The sequence below is a fragment of the Ursus maritimus genome, unplaced genomic scaffold (assembly GCF_017311325.1).
Source record: "Ursus maritimus isolate PB19 unplaced genomic scaffold, ASM1731132v1 scaffold_20, whole genome shotgun sequence".
NCBI classification, from domain to species: Eukaryota; Metazoa; Chordata; class Mammalia; order Carnivora; family Ursidae; genus Ursus; species Ursus maritimus.
The window spans coordinates 25988437-26009912 of NW_024424453.1; the positions used below are offsets into that span (position 1 = coordinate 25988437).

A 21476-nucleotide genomic window follows, 5' to 3' on the forward strand; every position below is an offset into this window, starting at 1 on the left:
TGGTATCTATAGTTGCTTAATAATTATTGGACCGTTCAGATTTTTATTGTGGTCTAAACAAATTTTTGAAACCTTGTTACTCATCTTTTAATTACTTTTAAAAATAAAGGACTCTTTAGTTTTATTTGGCTACAGAGAAATGATTTCTTTAAGTAGACACAGATAAAATCAAACTTAAAAAAATTTATTTGCTGTAATATCAATTATTTTGACATTTTCATTTTTATGTATATTTTTTTCTACAGTCCGTGGTGGATGACTGGATTGAATCATATAAACAAGACAGGGACATCGCACTTCTGGATTTAATCAACTTTTTTATCCAGTGTTCAGGATGTCGAGGTACGTAATGTTGGGATAAATAATTACATCGAGTCTGTCAGTCCAACAGTGTCAAATTTACTTCGCCTTTCTTTAGTTATATATAATCCATCCTAGAACTATGTGCTAATCTTTTTCTGGTAAGGAAAATTATTATTATTTAAGGATATTTCATCTTGTTTTGTTCAGTTTTGCTATGAAATAAAGATTTCTAAAATTTTATGAAATTTTGAAGGAAATCTAAGGTTTGTTTAATGAATTTATGAATTGACTTTTTAGATCATAAGCTTTTATAATTAATACTTACTGATATTATTTGTACTTATGCTCCATATTAGGAATTTTGCAAGTTGCTAACATTCAGTATTTTATATCCTTGTCAGTATTTTGGTCCTCATTGTACAGATGAAGTACTTGAAGCTTTAATAATTTGCTTTAGGAAACATAAGTACCAGAATCTGATTTCTTAAGTTTATCATCCATTGGAAATATGTAGACAGTTTTTTAAAATAAAATGTAATTTTATTTTTATCATATTAATAGGTAATTGATAGAATTGATAGATATTTTTCTTCCTAGGAATAAATAAATCTTTTTTTTTTTTTTTTTTTTTTTTTTTTTAGGAATAGATAAATCTTAACAGGTTCTAATGTGTTACATGGGGGAGATCAGTTGGTAAATCAGCATTCTTTGCTTTTCAGCACATAGAGTACAGTGATCTTTTATTGAGATCACTAATACAGTTGATTTCTCGAAGCCTTTCTTATTTCTGTTTGTCACTCACAGTGTTGACATAAGTAGTTTATCAAATATTTACAGAGCACCTGCCTTGTACTAAGCACTCACACATGTTATCAAGACAGTCTCTGCAGTATTAGAGTATGTGTAATTTTCAAAGGAGGCTTTATTAGAAGGAGCAGAGAGGGAAATATACCAATAGTTAAGTAAAAAGTACTCATCAGTGTCATCTCAATAACAATGCTTACAATTTAATGACAATTTAATATGTGTTATGCTTTGTATTTTATATGCATTTGCTCATTTAATATATTGGTTAATAGTCAGATCAGGCAGTTGTGATTTTTATAGATCAAGAAGCTGAGAATAAAGGCTGAGGTAAGTTTTGGACATCATACAGTTAGTTAAAGTGCCAAACTCAAGATTCAGAGTCAGGCTTGTCTCAGTCAGGATACTATGGTAATAACAAAGAGGGGCTTCTGATGTAGCCCAGGCTTTGTTATCTCTATGTATGTGTAAATGTTGGGATATTTGTAAGAAAGCACATGTCAGAGGAAGAAACTCTGTGGTGAGACTGAGGCTGAGGAAAAGAAAGTTAAAGGGGACAAGGAAGACGGAAGTTAACAGATGATGTATAAATACCTAAAGACAAGAAAGCAGGGTGCACTCTTGAACGTAAATAGAGTTTGAACCTGAATCTGAGAGCATTGAGATTGGTGAAGAGTGGCAGGAGATTATGCGATTTGGAGGAAAGTGACTGTTAATTTTGTAGTCTTAAAATGGATATAAGGCAAGCACTGAGTGATGTACTTCAAATGTATTGTCTAACCTATGTAAGTGTTCTGTTGGATTCGGTTTTGATTTTAAAACAACTTGTGGTCTTTAAATTTTTTCCTTTTTTAATTCATTCCCAGGATTCAAAAGACCAAAAAGCTTTAGAATATATAAAGCAAAAAGTCTTCACGACTTCCTGCCTTCCCATCTATCTCCACAGAGTTAACTTCATTTAACTACTTTGTTGTACATTCATCTGTCTATCTGTTGGCATTATTTATCTAATTTCTGTATGTATAACTGGGAATATATATTCTTTCCTTCCCCACCGCTCTTATACAGAAATACTCATGTATAGGGAGCTTTTTTAATACAGCATCATAGCATTCCTTTGTGCATGTGTACAATAATTTAGTTTAGTCTTTTATTAAAAGACCATTGCATTGGGGCTCCTGGGCGCCTCAGTCGTTAAGCATCTGCCTTGGGCTCAGGTCCTGATCTCAAGGGTCCTGGGATCAAACCCCGTATTGGGCTTCCTGCTCAGCAGGAAGCCTGCTTCTCCCTTTCCCACTACCTCTGTTTGTGTTCCCTCTCTCACTGTTTCTCTGTCAAGTAAATAAATAAAATCATTAAAAAAAAAAAAAAAGACCACTACATGATTTGTAGTCTTTTGCTATTACAGTACTGTAATGAGTAATTTTGTGTATACCTTTTTTGGTCTTTGTGGAAGAATGTCTGTGGGAAAATGAATTTGTAAAATTATATCAGATATTGCCTAACTTCTATAGGAATTGTTCCCATTTTTACTCCCATTAGTAATACAGGAGGATGTTTCTTCTTAGACTTTTCCACAAAGTATTTTTATCAAATTTTGGGGTTGGCCTTATGAATGCTGTAAAAATGATGTGCCAGTGTAATTTTTAAAAATTGAGGTGAGGGGCGCCTGGGTGGCACAGCGGTTAAGCGTCTGCCTTTGGCTCAGGGCGTGATCCCGGCGTTATGGGATCGAGCCCCACATCGGGCTCTTCCGCTATGAGCCTGCTTCTTCCTCTCCCACTCCCCCTGCTTGTGTTCCCTCTCTCGCTGGCTGTCTCTATCCTGTCGAATAAATAAATAAAATCTTTAAAAAAAAAAAAATTGAGGTGAAATTCACTTAACATACAATTAGCCTATTTATTTGGTTATTTATTTATTTATTACAATTAACCATTTAAAATTGTACAGTTCAGCAACTTTTAGCATGTTCACAATGTTGAATGTTGTGCAACCTCTTCTCTCTAGTATCAAAATGTTTTCATCACTCCAGGAGAGTACCTCATATTTATCAAGTAATCATTCCCATTCTCCATTCCTCCTTTAGTCCTTGGCAAGTTCTAATCTGCTTTCTGTTCCTATAGATTTGCCTGTTTTGGTCATCTTATATAAAAGTAGTTCTACAACTTGTGACCTTTTGTGTCTGATTTCTTCATTTAACCATAATGTCTTCGAGGTTTATCAAGGTAGTGCCATATATCTGTAATTCATTCCTTTTAATGGCTGAATAACATTGGGGTGTAGATCACAATTTTTAAGTTTATTCATCTGTTGATGGACATTTGAATTATTTCCACCTTTTGGTTATTGTGAATATTGTTACTGTAAACATTTATGAACAAATTGTGTTTGAGTGCTTGTTTCTTGATTTTGGTGGGTAAATATGTAGGAGTGGAATTGCTGGATCCTATGGTAATTCTGTTTTCCTTTTTAGGGAACCATCAAATTGTTTTTCACAGCAGCTGTAGCATTTTATATTCCTCCGAAAAATGTTATGGAGATTCTTATTTCTTCACCTCCTCTCTGTACTGTTTTCTACAGTGGCTGCACCAGTTTACATACTCACCAACCGTGCACTAGGGTTCCCTTTTCTCCACATCCTTGTCAACACTTGCTGTTTTCCAATTTTTTAATTTTAAGTGTCCTAATGGGTATGAAGTGGTATCTCCTTGTGGTTTTGATTTGTGTTTCCTTAATTATCAGTGATCTTGAACATATTTTCATGTGTCTCTTGGCCATTTGTATATCTTTTTTAAAGAAATGTTTATTCATGTCCTTTATTCATTTCTAAATTAGATAGTTTTCCTTTTGTTGTGCATTGTTTAGGGGTCTGTATATATTTTGAATACTAAGCTCTTATCAGATACATAACTTGGAACTACTTTCTTCCCCTTTTGTAGCTTTGTCTTTTCACTTTCTTAAAGATGTTCTTTCATACTCAAAAAGTTTTAAATTTTAATTTAGTCCATTTCATCTGTTTTTATTTTTTGCTCATGCTTGTAGTGTCACATCTAAGAATCCATTGCTAAATAAAAGGGCATGAAGATTTATGCTTATGTTTTTTTCAAATTGAGACAGTCCCCTACTTACTATGGTTCAACTTGTGATTTTTTTTTTAAATCTATTTTTAAAGATAGATTTATTTATTTTAGAGAGAGAGGTGGGGGAGGGGCAGAGAGAGTGGGATAGACAGTCTTATGCAGACACCGTGCTGAGCACGGAGCCCAATGTGGAGCTTGATCTTATGACCCTGAGGTCACTACCAAAACTGAAATCCAAGAGTCCCATGCTTAACCAGCTGCGCCACCCAGGGACCCCTCAACTTGTGATTTTTTTTTCACTCTACAATGGTGCAAAAATAATATGCATTCAATAGAAATTGTACTTTGAATTTTGAATTTTGACCTTTTCTCGAGCTTAGAGATATGTGATAGGATGCTGTCTCCTGATACTGGGCAGAAACAGTGAGCCACACCTCCCAGTCAGCCACGCAATACTGATGGTAAACAACCAATACACTCAAAAACCATTCTTTACCTCTACAGTCATTCTCCTTTTCACATTCAGTAAATTGCATGAGGTATTCAACACTCTATTATAAAATAGGCTTTGTATTTGATGATTTTACCCAACTGTGTGCTAAGGAAGTGTTCTGAGCTAGACTAAGCTATAGATATTCAGTGGGTTGGATGTATTAAGTGCATTTTTTTACTTAATATTTTCAGCTTACGTACGATGGGCTTATCAGGTTGTAACCCCATAAGTGAAGGAAAGTGAAGGAAAATCTGTAGTTTTACAGTATTAGCTTTATAATTAGGTTGTTGATTGTGGTTAATTTTTATATATGGATGATTTTAATTTGTATTTCTCTTGTGAGTGAGGCTTGAGAGCTATTTCTATTACCTTTTCTTTGAATTCTCTGTTCCTGTCCCTTGCCAGTTTTCCTTTCTAGTATCTTCTTAGTTTCTGAAAAGGCATTTAAAAACTGGATTTTAAAACATTTTGATAAAAGTCATAGAATGATCTTTTCTTAATATGATTAATGAAGAAGGCACACTGTCTTTCACATCAGTGGAATATAATAGAAATCCAGAAATATACCCAAGTACTAGTGAAAATTTAGTAAGTGTATCTTAAAACATGTGAAAGAAGAGAGGCAAATTGCATCTACACTGAGATATCATTTTTCACCTATCAGATTGATAAATTTAAAAATTACAAGAATACTCTGTTGGTTAAGCTGTTAGAAAATAGACATTGTTACATTGTTTCCTGGAATAAAAATTGATACATCTCTGATGGAAAGAGATTTGGCAATATCTACCAAAACTACATTTGTTTTTATCCAGCCATCCTACTTCTATAAATTTGTCATGAAGATATGCCTCCAGAATTAAGAAAATACAGGCACAGGGTTACTTAATACAATATTATTTGCTATTGCAAAAATTTTGGAAACAACCTAAATACTCATATATAGGAAAATGATTAAGTAAATTGTCACAGAGGTACACAATGGAATTTTGTAAAAAATTCCACTGTGAAAAAGAATGGGAAAGATCTCTGTGGACTGATGCAGGGAGATTTTCAGGATACATTTTTAAGGGCGAAATGCAAAGTGCAAAAGAGTGTCTACAGTATGCAACTTTCTTGGGAAGAAAGAAGGGGAAAATGGAATATACATATGTATACCTTCTCTTGAGCAAATGGAAACAGAGGAAAGACCAAACAGAATATTGACTGGCTATCTGCAGGGTGTGTGTGTATGTAAATGAGGTGGAAAGTCTAGAGGGAATTGGGGTGAAAGGGTGATACTTAATTTGAATATGCCTTCTTTTAAATTGAAGTATAGCTGACATACAATATTAGTTTCAGGTGTACAACATAATGGTTTCAAATTTATATACATTATGAAATGTTCCCCATGATAAGTACAGTTGTATCTCTCAAGTTATTGTACAGAGTTATTACAGTATTATTCACTATATTTTCTATGCTGTATTTTTCATTCCTGTGACTTATTTTATTTTATAACTAGAAGTTTATACCTCTTAATCCCCTTCACCTATTTCACCTAATTCCTCCCCCTGCCCCTTTGGCATCCATCAGTCTTCCATATTTACAAGTCTGTTTCTGTTTTCTTTGTTCATTTGTTTTGTTTCTTAGGTTTCACCTATATGTGAAAATACCTTAAGGTATTTCTCTTCGTCTGACTTGTTTCAGATAGCATTATACCCTCTAGGTCCAGACATGTCATATGGGATGTCCATCAATTTGCCATGCTGATGGCAAGATTTCATTCTTTTTTATGGCTGAATAATACTCTGTTGAATGTGCACGTGCATGTGTGTGTGTACACACACACATTCTTTATCCATTCATCTATCGATGGACATTTAGGTTGCTCCTATATCTTGACTTTTATATAAAATGCTGCAGTAAACATAGGTGTGCATATCTTTTCAAATTAGTGTTTTCATTTTCTTCAGGTAAATACCCAGAAGTGGAATTACTGGATCATAAGGTATTTCTATTATTAATCTTTTGAGGAACCTCCACACTGTTTTCCTTAGTGGCTCACCAATTTATTATTCTCACAATGCATTAGGGTTCCCTTTTCTCCACACTCTTGCCAATACTTGTTATTGCTTGTCTTTTTGATGCTGGCCATTCTGGCTGGTTTGAAGTGATACTTCATTGTGGTTCTGATTTGCATTTCCCTGATGATTAGTGATGTTGGGCATCTTTTCATGTGTCTGTTGGCCATCTTTATGTATTCGTAGGAAAAATGTCTGTTCACGTTCTCTGCCCATTTTTAAATCAGATTGTTTGGGGATTGAATTTTATGAGTTCTTTATATATTTTAGACATTAATCCTTCATCAGATATACGATTGCAAATATTTTCTTCTATTTGTTACATTACCTTTTTGTTTTATTGATGGTTTGCTTCACTGTGCAAAAGCTTTTTAGCTTGATGTAGTCCTCATTGTTTATTTTGCTTTTGTTGCCTTTGCCCAAGGAGATAGAACCCAAAAAATACTGGTAAGACTGGTGTTCAGAGGTATACTGCCTATGTTTTCTTTTAGGAGTTTTATGTTTTTGGGTCTTACATTTAGGTCTTTAATCCATTTTGAGTTTATTTTTGTATATGGTTTAAGAAAGCGGTCCAGTATTCTCTCTCTCTCTTTCAAATAAATAAATCTTTTAAAAAATTTTTAAAAGAGAAAGTGGTCCAGTTTTATTCTTTTGCTTGTAGCTGCCCAGTTTTGTCAACATCATTTATTGAAGACTATCTTTTCACCATTGTATATTCTTACTTCCTTTGTCATAGATTAATTGACCATATATGCATTGGTTTATTTCTGTACTCTGTGTTCTGATATGTTGATCTGTGTATCTGTTTTTGTGCCAGTACCATACTCTTTTGATTACTGTGGTTTTGTAGTATAGTTTGAAATCAGGAAGCCTGATACTTCCAGCTTTGTTGTTCTTTCTCAAGTTTGCTTTGACTGTATGGCATCATTTGTGGTTCCATATGAATTTTAGGGTTCTTCTAGTTCTGTAAAAAATACTATTTGTATTTTGATAGGGATTGTATTGAATCTGTGGATTGCTTTGGGTTATATGGACGTTTTAACAATATTAAATCTTTCAGTCAGTGAGCATGGTATATCTTTTCATTTGTTTCTGTTGTCTTCAGTTTCTTTCATCAGTGTTTGGTAGTTTTCAGAGTATAGGTCTTTCACCCCCTTGGTTAGATTTATTCCTAAGTGTTTTATCCTTTTTTGCTGCAGTTATAAATTTCTCTTTCTGCTAGTTACTTATTAGTGAATACAAACGTAACTGATTCTTTATATTAATATGGTATCCCGCAACATTACTGATTCTGTTTATTCGTTCTAATGGTTTCTTGATGGAGTCTTAGGTTTTTTTTATATATAGTGTCATGTCACCTGCAAATAGTGACAGCTTAATTCCATCCTTAACAATTTGGATGCCTTTTTTTTCTTTTGTAGTGTTTGATTGCTGTGGCTAGGACTTCCAGTCTATGTTGAATAAAGGTGGTGAGAGTGGTCATCCTTGTCGTGTTCCTGATCTTGAAGGAAAAGCTTTCAGCTGTTTATCATTGTGATGTTAACTGATTTGTCATATATGACCTTTATTATGTTGAGGTGTGTTTCTTCTATATTCTGTTTAGAGTTTTTATCATGAATGGAAGTTGAATTTTGAGATGATCACAGGGTTTTTATCCTTTTATTTTGTTAATGTGGCCTATCACATTGATCTTGCAGATACTGAACCACGCTTGCATCCCTAGAATAAATTCCACTTGATTATAGTATATGACCCTTTTAATATATTGTTGAATTTGGTTTGCTAATATTTTGATCAAGATTTTTGCATATATATCCATCAGGGATATTGGCCTGTAATTTTCTTTAGTATCTTTGTCTGGTTTTGGTATATATGTGATGCTGGTCTTGGAGAGTGAATTTAGAAACATTTTTTTCCTCCTGAATTTTTTGGAATAATTTGGGAAGGATAGGTATTAACTCTTTTTAAAATGTTTGGTGGAATTCACTGGTGAAGCCATCTGATTCTGGCCTTTGGTTTGTTGGGAGTTTTTGATTACTGATTCAGTTTCATTACTAGTCATTACTGATTCAATTTCGTTACTAGTAATCTGTCCAGATTTTTGTTTTTCTTCCCAAGTCATTCTTGGAAGATTGTGTGTTTCTAGGAATTTATCCATTGCTTTTAGGTAGTCCAGTTTGTTGGTGTATAATGTTTTGTAGCAGTCTCTTATTCTTTGTATTTCTGTGGTGTTAATTGTAATTTGTCTTTCATTTCTAATTTTTTAAAGACCTTTCTCTTTCTTTTGATGAATGTGGCTGAAAGTTTATCAATTTTCTTGATCTTTTCAAAGAACCAGTCTTAGTTTTATTGATCTTTTCTATTGTTTATTTAGTCTGTAATTAAGTTTTTTCCACTCTTGTTCTTATTTTTTTCTTTTTACTAACTTTGTGCTTTGTTTATTGTTCTTTTTCTGTTTCCTCCAGGTGTAAGTTTAGATTGTTTGAGCTTTTTTGTTGTTTGTTTCTTGAGGTAGGTTTGTATTGCTATAAACTTCTCTCTTACAACTGATTTTTCTTTTCTAAATATTTTGAACTTCTATATTTCCAATTTCATTTATCTTGGATATATATATTTTTAAAGACACCTTTATTCAGCGTCATGATCAGACTATTACATTTAGCAATCAATAATATGGGTGCAAAAAAAAAAATCTACATTTAAACCCTTTGTTGGAATGCTTTACACTTTCTGTAGAACAGAAACTAAAATAACCTGTTATTCAATTAGTCACAAATACAGTCCTCGAGTTTTTTGCCCATACACATGAGTATTGTCTAAAACATGTCTTCTTTGTTGCAGCTAGGCCCTGCCACCACTGTGCTTGGCTGAGTTCACAAATCTGTTGTAACCTGTAGCTTCCCTGTCACTTCTCTGGCTCTCCTCTCCTGCTGAGCTTTGTTTCCTGGGAGTAATTAAAACCTTCTGCCACTGCCATAGCTACTGCTGCTGCTGGAACTGCCATAGCCACCTTGGTTTTGTGATTTGGCAAAGTATTGGCCTCCACCACCATAGGGGCCAGAGCTTCTGCCTCCAAAATTTCCTCCTTTCATGGGTCCAAAATTTGAGGGTTGATTGTTGTAATTGCCAAAATCATTATAGCTTCTGCCACCTCCAAAGTTGCTTCCATCATTACCAAATCCGTTATCCCATCCCAACTGCCACCATATCCACCACCACCTCAACTGCTGCCAAAGCCACCTCACCCATTGAAGTTCCCTCCATGACCAAAGTTGTCATTCCCACCAAAACCACCTCCATGACCACCACCAAAGTTTCCAGAACCACTTCGACCTCTTTGGCTGGATGAAGCACTAGCCATCTCTTGCTTAGTCAGGGCTTTCCTTACTTCACAGTTGTGGCCATTCACAGTATGGTATTTTTGAATGACAATCTTGTCTACAGAGTCGTGGTCATCAAATGTTACAAAAGCAAAACCTCTCTTTTTGCCACTGCCTCGGTCAGTCATGATCTCAGTCACTTCAATTTTCCCATACTGTTCAAAATAATCTCCTAAATGGTGTTCTTCAGTGTCTTCTTTAATGCCACCAACAAAAATCTTTTTCACAATTAAATGGACACCAGGTCTTTGAGAATCTTCTCTTGAGACAGCCCTCTTTGGTTCCACAGCTCTTCCATCCACCTTGTGTGGCCTTGCATTCATGGCTGCATCCACCTCCTCCACAGTGGCATACGTGACAAACCCAGAGCCTCTGGAGCGCTTGGTGTTGGATCTCTCATTACCACACAGTCCGTAAGCGTTCCCCATTGCTCAAAATGGCTCCTCAGACTCGCATCGGTTGTTTCAAAGCTCAAACCTCCGATGAAGAGCTTCTGCAGCTGTTCAGGCTCTTTGGGAGACTCTGACTTAGACATGATGGTGGTGGGAGGGGAGACTTTAACGATGCTTACTCGCAGCGTCCACGGGCAGAAAGGAGTAATCTAACGAAAGTATCTCTATCTCGGATATTTTCTGATGTACTTTTTTATTTCTTTGTTGACCCATTGGTTGTTTAGTAGAATGTTGTTTAGCCTCCAGGTGTTTGTGTTTTTTTCAAGGTTTTTTTTTTTCTTGTAATTATTAGTTTCATAGTCTTATGATTGGAAAAGATGCTTGGTATGATTTCAGTCTTATTAAATTTATTGAGACTTGTTTTGTGGCCTAACATGTGACCTATCTTGGAGAATCTTCTCTATGCACTTGAAAACTGTGTATTCTACTAAATTTTGGTGGAATGTTCTGTATATATCTGTTAAGGCCATCTCATCTATTGTGCTGTTCAGAGACGGTGTTTCCTTATTGAATTTCTGGTTGAATGATTTATCCTGTGATATAAGTGATGTGTTAAAGTCCTCTACTATTATTGCATCAGTGTCCGTTTCTCCTTTTATATCTCTAAATATTTGCTTAATGTATCTTGGTGCTCCTGTGTTCAGTACATAGATATTTAAAATTGTTATATTTTCTTGCTGGATTTATCCCTTTATCATTAGGTATTGCCTTTCTTTGTTGCTTCCATCTTTGTTTTGAAGTCTGTTTTGTTTGATATAAATATTGCTACCACAGCTTTTATTTGAGGGGGTCTTCTATTTGCATAGAATATCTTTTTCTCTTTATTCACTTTCAGTGTGCAGGTGTTTTTAGGTCTGAAGTGAGTCTCTTGTAGTCAGCAAGCATATAGATGGGTCTTTTTTAGTTTACGTTTGTCCTGTCTTTTGATTAGATCAATTCAGTCCATTTGCATTTAATGTGGTTATTGATAAGTATGTTCTTAATACTGTTTTGTTAACTATTTTCTGGTTGTTTTTGTAGTTCTATTTTGTTCCTGTCTTCTCTTATTCTCTTGCCTGTTGATTTGATGACTTTCTTTAGCATTAGGCTTTTTTCTTTGTCTTTATTTTTTTATGTCTATTGTAGGTTTGGTTTGTGGTTATCATGAGCTTCGTATATAACATCCTATATATGTAACTGTTTATTTTAAGTTGATGGTTACTTAAGTTTGAACACATTCTAAAAGCATTACATTTTTACTTCCCCTTCCATGTTTTATGTATACAATGTCATATTTTACATCTTTGTATTTTGTGTATTCCTTAATGAATTATTGTAGGTAAAATTGATTTTAGTGTTTTTGTCTTTTAACCCTCGTACTAGCTCGATAAGTATTGATCTACTTCATTTACTGCGTTTTTACTTTTCCAGTGAGATCTTTTCTTTTCACAATTTTTATACTTCTAGTGGTTTTTTCTTTTCCACTTAACAAAGTTCCTCTAGAATTTTAAGACTCATTTAGTGATGAGGAACTCCTTTAAACTTTAGTCTGGGAAACTCTTTATCTTTCCTTCAGTTCTGAATGATAACCTTGCCAGGTAGAATATTCTTGGTTGTAGTTTTTTCCCTTCAGCACTTTGATTATATCACACAACTTCTTTTGGCTTGCAAAGTTTTTCTTGAAAAATCGGTGTCCTTGTATGTAACTAATTGCTTTTCTCTTATTCCTTTTAGGATATTCTTTAAATTTTGCATTTTAGTTATTTTCTTACTGTGGATCTACTTGGGATTCATCTTGTATGGGGCTCTCTTTTCTGTCTGTACCTGGATGTCTGTTTCCTTTTCCAGGTTAGCGAGGTTTTCAGCTATTAATTTTTCAAATCAGCTTTTTGCCTTTTTCTGTCTTCCTTTGGGACTCTTATGTGAATGTTGGTACTCTTGACATTTAACCAGGGTTCCCTTAATTTACTCTCAGTTTTTAAATTCTTTTTTTTTTTTTTTTTTTAAAGATTTTATTTATTTATTTGACAGAGATAGAGACAGCCAGCGAGAGAGGGAACACAAGCAGGGGGAGTGGGAGAGGAAGAAGCAGGCTCATAGCGGAGGAGCCTGATGTGGGGCTCGATCCCAGAACGCCGGGATCACGCCCTGAGCCGAAGGCAGACGCTTAACCGCTGTGCCACCCAGGCGCCCCTTAAATTCTTTTTTCTTTTTGCTGTTCAGTCTGAATGTCTTCCAGATCACCGATCCATTCTAAATCTTCTAGTCTGCTGTTGAATCCATCTAGTGTATTTTTCATTTCAGTTACCGTATTCTTTGGCTTTGATTGGTTCTTTTTTATATTTTCTATCTCTTTGTTGAAGTTCTCACCGAGTTCACCCACTCTTGTCTCAAGTCCGGTGAGAAAGTTTATGACCATTATTTTGAATTCTTTGCCAGGTAGATTGTTTATCACCATTTCATTTAGTTGTTTTTTTGAGATATTGTCTTGCTTTTTCATTTTTCTGTCTCTTCATTTTGTCTTATTCTGTGTGTTTTGTTTCTGTGTATTAGGTAGGTCAGGTACATCTCCTAGTCTTGAAAGTAGTGACCCCTTCCCAGGGCAAGAGTTGCTTTGGAAGGGTGCCAGGCCTGGCCAGGGCTGCCTGTCAAGTGGACAGGGCAATAGTCACTTTGTGGGGACACTGGTTTCAACTGAGATTGCCTGCTGGGTGTGACTGAGCCAAGAGGCGCTTTGGTGGATGCCAGCTGGTGCCAGTCCCCAAAGGATCGCCAGGGCATGACATGGGGTGCCAACAAGACAGATGGATAGTGTCCGAACTGGCTCTTCTCATCTCATTGGTCTACCTAGGCTGAAGGAGAGCCGGAAAAATGGTGCCTGCCAGCACTTCCACTTCTGAAGAAAGTTCCTACAGATTCCTGCTGTTTTGGCACATGCCCTAAAATTAGTCAGTAAGTTGTCTTTGTGATACAGGGGCTTTGCAAACTGCTGTCTCAGTGCTGGATCTCAGAATGAGTGATATACTAACCCATTAGGGCATTGTCTCAATTTCCTGTAGCACTCCTGCTCTTTTAGAGTTAAGCCCTTTTTCAAAAGGGCTTTTTCAAAGCCAGACACTAATGGGGCCTCATCTTCCTCATGTAGTTCTCCAGGGTGGGGATGTGCCTGATACGAGCCTTGATCCCCTCAGTCCTCAGGTAATACTTCTGTGCCTATGATATCCTTCTTGCTTGTTGGGCTGTTTTACTTTGTTTTTTTTTTTTTTGTTGTTTGTTTCTGATTGGATTTTTGCCCCTCCTATCCTTCTTAAGGTGGTTTTTTCTTTATTTCTTTAGCCCTGGAATAGCTGTTTGGGCTTTAGGTCGTTTTCAGAGTGAGTTATAGTATATATAGTTGTAGCCTTGGTATGTCTGTAGGAGGAACTTAGTTCGGGATCCTCATACTTTGGTATCTTCCCAAGGTCCTGGAATGTACTTTGGAATAGTCCTGACTTTTAGAGTTACCTTAATGTTTCACATACTCAGAAAAGCCAAAGAACAGTTGTAAGGAAAATCCTAAATTGTATGCAGATGAAATAGATAACCATATACTTTGCCATACCATAAATAACATACCCACACTGAAGAGTGTTAAAAAATACTAAGTAAAGTAACTTTTGAATTCAATTTTTGGGCTTTAAAACTAATGGAGAATGTTTGAGGAAGAACACAGTATTTGCCTAGTCTCAAAATGTCTTCTTGCAAGTTGTCTGTTATTTACAATGGGTAAAATAATAACCTTATAGTGTATAAACAATAGGTACTACCATAACCAAATGAAGAAAGCAAATATTTCCGGTTGTTGACCTAGTTAATAACATGTGCTTCCTAGAGTGCACTTAGAAGAACTTCACTTCACTTCCATGGTTTTCTTGCTCAAAGTGCAGAGCCTAAATCTACTCACGGGGAAACATCAGGCAAGCTCACATTGAGATATATTCTTTAAAATTACTGTACTCCTTAAAAAATCAGTTGTGAAATACAGCTTAATGACTCAGAAACTGTTAGATTAAAGACTAAAGAAACATGACAACTCAATGCAGTGCACAATATTAGATTTTTCTTTTGACATAATGGATGTTATTGAGACAAGCACTGAAATCTGAATTAATTCTGTGGCTTAGAACATATGTATCACTGTGTCATTGTTAATTTCATGATTCTGATGATTATACTGTGGTTGTATAAGAAATTGTTTTCATTGGGGAAAATACACACTGAAGTATTAAAGAATAAAGGGATACATGGAGAGTGAAAGAAGGATGAAACAAATGTAAAATATTTACATCTGGGAATTCAGAAATGCTCTGTACCTTTCTTACAACTTTTGTGTAAAAGTCTGAAAGTCAAAGTAAAAAAAATGAAAGGGAAAAAAGTTTTTAAATCATAAAACTAACATTATGCTCAAGGGAAACTGGTGGAGTCCTTTTCACAAAGTCAGACAAGGCAAAGTAACCCACTCACAACTCCTCTTTGATACTATGTTGATGATACAAGTTAACACATTTAGACAATGAAATGAAGTAAGTATGGTATCTAATTCAAAATACTGTTGAATGTTTAGAAAGTTCAAGAGAATTTGCAATATTAATACAAGCAGTAAAATAATTCAATAAATTATTGGGCTTATAAAGTCAATATAGATAAATTAATATATTTTGTTTATATAAGAATAGCCAGTTAAGTAATGGAATAAAAGACCCCCACTTCTTTAAAGTTTTTATTTAAATTCCAGTTAGTTAATATATAGTGTAATATGAATTTCTGATGTACAATATAGTGATTCAGCACTTCCATACAACACCTAGTGCTTCTCACAGTAAGTGCATGCCTTAATCCTCATCACTTATTTCTTTTTTTTTTTAATTTTATTTATTTATTTATTTATTTATTTATTTATTTATTTGACAGAGAATGAGAGAGACAGCCAGTGAGAGAGGGAACGCAGGCAGGGGGAGTGGGAGAGGAAGAAGCAGGCTCCCAGTGGAGGAGCCTGATGTGGGGCTCCATCCCAGGACTCTGGGATCATGCCCTGAGCCAAAGGCAGACGCTTAACAACTGAGCCACCCAGGCGCCCCTCTCATCACTTATTTCACACACACCTCCCCCACCTCCCCTCTCATAACCATCAGTTCTCTATAGTTAAGAGTCTGTTGTTTGGTTTTCCTCTCTTTCTCTTTTCTTTTACCCTTTGCTTGTTTGTTTTGTTTCTTAAATTCCAGGTATGAGTGAAATTATATGGTATTTGTATTTCTTTGACTGACTTATTTTCCTTAGCATAGTACTTTCTGGCTCCAATCCATGTTGTTGCAAATGGCAAGATTTCATTCCTTTTTATAGCTGAGTAATATTCCATTGTATATATATACCACATCTTTATTTATTCATCAATCGATAGACACTTGGGCTGTTTCCATAATTTGGCTCTTGTAGAAAATGGTGCTATAAACGGAGGTGCATGTATCCTTTTGAATTTGTATTTTTGTATCCTTTGGGTAAATACCTAATAGCACAATTCCTGGATCCTAGGGTAGTTTTATTTTTAACTTTTCAAGGAACCTCCATACTGTTTTCCTGAGTGGCTATACCAATTTGCATTCCTACCAACAGTGCAAGAGGGTTCCCCTTTCTCCACATCCTTACCAACACCTGTTGTTTCTTTTGTTGTTGATTTTAGCCATTCTGACATGTGTGAGGTGGTATCTCATTATAGTTTTGGTTTGTATTTCTCTGATGAATGATGTTAAGAATCTTTTATTTATCTGTTGGCCATCTACATGTCTTTTTTTCAGAGGATGTCTATTCATGTCTTCTGTCCATTTTTTAATTGGAGTGTTTGTTTTTTTGGGTGTTGAGTTTTGTAAATGCTTTGTATGTTTGGATATGTCATTTGCAAATTTCTTCTCCTATTCCATAGGTTGCCTTTATCTGATATATCATTTGCAAATATCTTTTCTCATTCCATAGTTGCCTTGTAGTTTGATTGTTTCCTTTTCTGTGCAGAAGCTTTTTATTTTGATGAAGTCCCAATAGTTCATTTTTGCTTTTGTTTCTCTTGCCTCAGGAGACATATCTAGAACTAAGTTGCTACGGCTGATGTCTAAGAGGTTATTGCTTGTGTTCTCTAGGATTTTGATGGTTTCCTGTTTCACATTTAGGTTTTTCATCTGTTTTGAATTTTATTTTTGTGTATGGTGTGAGAAAGTGATCCAGTTTCATTCTTTTGCATGCTGTTGTCCAGTTTTCCTAACACCATTTTTAGAAGAGATTCCCCCCCTCCATTGAATATTCTTTCCCGTTTTGTTGAAGATTAATTGACCATATGGTTGTGGGTTCATTTCTTGGTTTTCTGTTCTGTTCCACTGATCTGTTTTTGTACCATACTGTTTTGATCACTACAGCTTTGTAATATAACTTAAAGTTCAAAATTGTGGTGCTTCCAACTTTGCTTTTCATTTTCAAGATTGCTTTGGCTATTCGAGGTCTTTTGTGGTTCCATATAAATTTTACGATTGTTTGTTCTAGTCTGTGAAAAATGCTGTTGGTGTTTTGATAGGGATTGTGTTAAATGTGTAGATTTCTTTGGGTAGCATAGACATTTTAATAATATTTGTTCCTCCAATCCATGAGCATGGAATGTCTTTCCATTTGTTTGTGTCATCTTCAGTTTCTTTCATCAGTGTTTTACAATTTTCAGAGTACAGGTAATAGATTCTCCCCCCCCCCACCTTTTTAAGATTTTATTTATTTATTTGAGAGAGAGAGAGAGAAAGAGAGTGCATGCATGATGGGGGGAGGGGCAAAGGGAGAGGCACAATCAGACTCCCTGTTGAGCTTGATTCCATGACCCCAAGATCACAACTTGAGCCAAAGTTAGACGCTTAACTGACTTTGCCACCGCGGGCGCCCCTAAACTCCCTTTTTAAGATACAAATGGGAAAAGTGTTGGAAATTATTCAGTTGTACTCTTCACTTGATTGTATATATGAAGTTGAATTTCTAATGCATCAACGATTTAAATATAAAATCAACAAATAGCAGAAACAAAGACAGAAACGATAGATACCAGTAAGAAGAAAAGCACCAGAAGTAAACATGGAAGAATTCCTTTATTAAGTGGGAAAATCTTTTATTGATGTGACTCACAATTAATTTTGACTCATAATCTGTAAAAGAAAATAAAAATATATATAAAAACATATAAACCAAAAATTGGTAAGTTAAAAGAACGCTAAAATATGTACTGCAAACTTTACATGGAGGGCGCAAATAAGGACAGTCAAAAGATAGAACAAATGGGGAAAATTGTTTTTTATTACAAAGGCCAATCACTCTATTATATATTTGAGGTAAGACTTGTGTTGAAATCTTTGCATTGGACTCCTTGTGTTGAAAAGCGTTTCTCAAATTTATATTGGTATTCTGTTATATCAGCCCATTTTTTTCTAAAACTATGTAATACAAGAGCAAAACGATATTAAACAATCCACTGAAGTGGGATGAGAATCAGAGAAGGGAATAAAAACCACAAACCTTTTTTTTCTAGTTCCTGGCTAGAAGGGACACCCCCTCCAATGGCATGACAAATTGTAATGTCATGTCATGAGTAAAGAGTCTGGGAAGCCCCTCTTTCTTGTGGCTCTAGTATCATTATGTTCTCATTTTTACCCTGTAGTCTAGTGGATGTTATTGGCTTCCTACTTTAGCTACCTTAAGTTGCATCAGCACCCCTATTTGTTTCTTTAACTCTGCCCACACATTGTAGTCTTGTTAAAAATCTCTTTATTTGAACCATCTGGAGTGAATTGTATTTACTGCTCGGAATCCTCAGAATATAATGACTAATTCAGTGTGTAATTATAGGATGTATTCAGTATCAGTGGAGTAGGAAGGATGGGGATTGAAAAGTTGATTTAAATAATATTGACTTGGGGCACCTGGGTTCTCAGTTGGTTAAGTGTCCTGTTGATTTCGGCTCAGGTCATGATCTCAGGGTCATGAGATCAAGCCCCATGTTGGGCTCCATGCTCAGCAGAGTCTGCGTGCCCCTCTCTCTCTGTTCCTACCCCTGCTCACACACTCATGCGTGCATTCTCTCTCTCAAATAATGAATGAATGAGTGAATAAATAATATTGACTTAGGAGTGCATTTTAAGCTGTATAACTTTATAAACTTCATAGGAATAAATTCTGAGGAAGCTAAGACAACACAGATTGATGGAACATGTTTATGATATTATGCATGACAAAGATACATTATCCCTATATTTAATATATTATTTTTAAATGCCCCTTTGGTACAGGTATATGTATTCGGGTATATGCTAATATCAGTATATAACATATTTCAGAAATATATATCAGGGATATTGATAAATGGGGTTTTTTTGGACAAATGTCAAAATATATATAAAATAAGTAAATAATTGGTAAATTAAAAGAACACTAAAAAATGTACTAGAAACTTTACATGGAGGGTGCAAATAGGGAAGGTCAAAAAATAGAACAAATGGGGAAAACCTCTTTTTTATTACAAAAGCCAATCACTTTATTATATATTTGAGGTAAGACTTGTCTTGAAATCCTTGCATTGGACTCCTTGTGTTGAAAAGCATTTCTCAAATTACTTTTACTGGTATCCTAACATTAGTCTCAGTCTCTTTAGAAGATAGGAACCGGTGTTTGTTATGTGTTTGTTATATATTAATCAGTATGGTGTTTCAAAGTTTGGTTTAATGAATTCTTTGTCTCCTTATATGCACAGTGTGTATAGATAGATAGATAGATAATTCAATAATGCTTTTCTTAAATCCTTTTTAATTGTAACATCTTATATATACAGAAGAGTACATAAACTGTAGATGTACTGGTTAAATAATATTTACATTATGAATCCCAGTGTTACCAGTACTCAGCTCAAGGAAAATAACATTGCCATAACATTGCCAGGACTTCAGAAGACTCCTTCTCTTATGTCTTGTGTGCCCCTCCTCTATCACAACCACCTCCATTTTCCACAGAGATAAAAATATACTTTGATTTTGTGATAATTATTTCCTTGCTTTTCTTTATAGTTTTACCATGAGTGGATCTATCCTTAAAACAGTTTAGTTTTGCCTTCTTCTTTAGATAATTAACTGTTGTTCTCTTTTGTACATAATTAACTCTACCTACTCTTTGTCTTGCTTTTTTTGCTCAGATATTCTTTTGATTTATGAGATTCATTTATGTTTCCTGTACCATATTTCATTAATTTTTCATTGTTTTAAGGCAAACAGCTCTTTGGTGTGGTGGGTTTTCCCATGCATTGTAGCATGTTTAACAGCATCTCTGGTCTCTACCAATTAGATGCCAGTTACACATTCCTGTCTCTCCTCCCACACCTGCTTCTCTTGTTTTGACAACCAAAAATGTCTGCAGATAATGGTAAATGTCCCCTTGGGTGCAAAATTTCTGTACTATGAGAACTGTCCTAAAGTATTTACTATGTGAAAATACTAGTTCATTTAAATTTCCTACACTTGAAGGAAGTTGGGTTGTTGCTTTTGGATAGGACGAACAATGCTACTCTAAGCTGTCTTTGGCACATGTTAATTCAGTGTCCCTGTGCACAAGATGCTGTAGTGTGTGTCCTGAGAATTGAAATTGCTGGAGTGTAAGAGATGCAACTTTTCTAGGTAATGCCAGACTGTTTTCTGAAGTGGTTGTAGAAATTTCTTGTCCTTTTGTATTTTCATGTATATTTTAGATTGTCACATTCCACTTAAAAAACCTTGTTGGAGTTTTGAATAGAATTAAATTTAATTTGTATAATAAATTTCTCAACCTCCATAATGTTGACATTGGGGCTGAATAATTACTGTTGGGGGAGCTTTCCTGCATTGTAGAATATTTAGCAGCATCTCTGACCTCTATCCCTAAATGTCAGTAGCATCCCACCCTAACCTTCAATTATTCATATCTGTGGGGAGTGGGAAGCAAAAGTTGAGAACTACTGCTGTATAAGAGAAGGGGTGAATTTACATCTTTATAAAATCAAGTCTTCAAATTCATGATCATTGTGTATATTTCTCCATTTATTTAGATCTTTATTTTGTTCAGTATTTCATAGGGTATTTTTATGCATGAGTGAAAAGGTTTTATACATCTGTTATTAAAATCTGTAGTTTCGGACTTAAACATTTTTAAAAATTATTATAAATAGTGTCTTTTTAAAGTAGGCTTTATTTTTTAGAGGAGTTTTAGGTTTACAAAAAAATTGAGCCAAAATTATGCAGAGTTCTCTCTTCTCTCTGCCAGTTTCCCCTATTATTAACATCTTGCATTAGCTTGGTACATTAGTTACAATTGATAAACCATTATTGATACATTATTAACTAAGTTCATAGTTTACATTAGGATTATCTCTTTGTGCTTCAAAGTTCTAGGGTTTTTCAAATGTATAATGTTACATATCTACCATTATAGTATCAAACTGAATAGTTTTATTGCTCTTAAAAATACCCACTGTGCTCCTTCTGCATATCTGTACCCACCCCCAAGTCTCTACCCCTCATTCCTGCGTACCCCTGATTTCTTTTCTTTTAATGTTAAATCTAACACGCCTTCCTGAAATGAATTCACCTTGATCATGATGTATTTTTAAAATTATTGGTTGGTTTCGTTGGCTAATATCTTGTTTAGGATTTTTTTGTATTTGTATTCATCGATGAGATTGGCCTGCAATTTTCCCTTTCCATTGTTTCCATCTCAGGTTTTATTATCAATTTGCTAACCTTATAAAATGGATGGTAGAGAAAATATATATATATATATATATTTATATATATATTTCTTTTCTTTTTTTTTTTTTTTTTTTTTTTTTTTTTTTTTTTTTTTTTTTT

At 34.9% G+C, this 21476-nt stretch overlaps 1 protein-coding gene and 1 pseudogene across 2 annotated transcripts in view; one reads left to right on the top strand and one right to left on the bottom strand.

The window, feature by feature from the left end:
- Nucleotides 1-21476, top strand: part of STAG1 (stromal antigen 1) — a 467337-nt gene that overhangs the window by 208534 nt on the left and 237327 nt on the right. For both annotated transcript variants that reach the window (XM_040636781.1, XM_040636782.1), the window contains one exon: nt 246-342. In XM_040636781.1, the coding sequence (XP_040492715.1) occupies nt 246-342 (97 nt within the window). The remainder of the gene's footprint in view (nt 1-245; nt 343-21476) is intronic.
- Nucleotides 9470-10749, bottom strand: LOC103678820 (annotated as a pseudogene).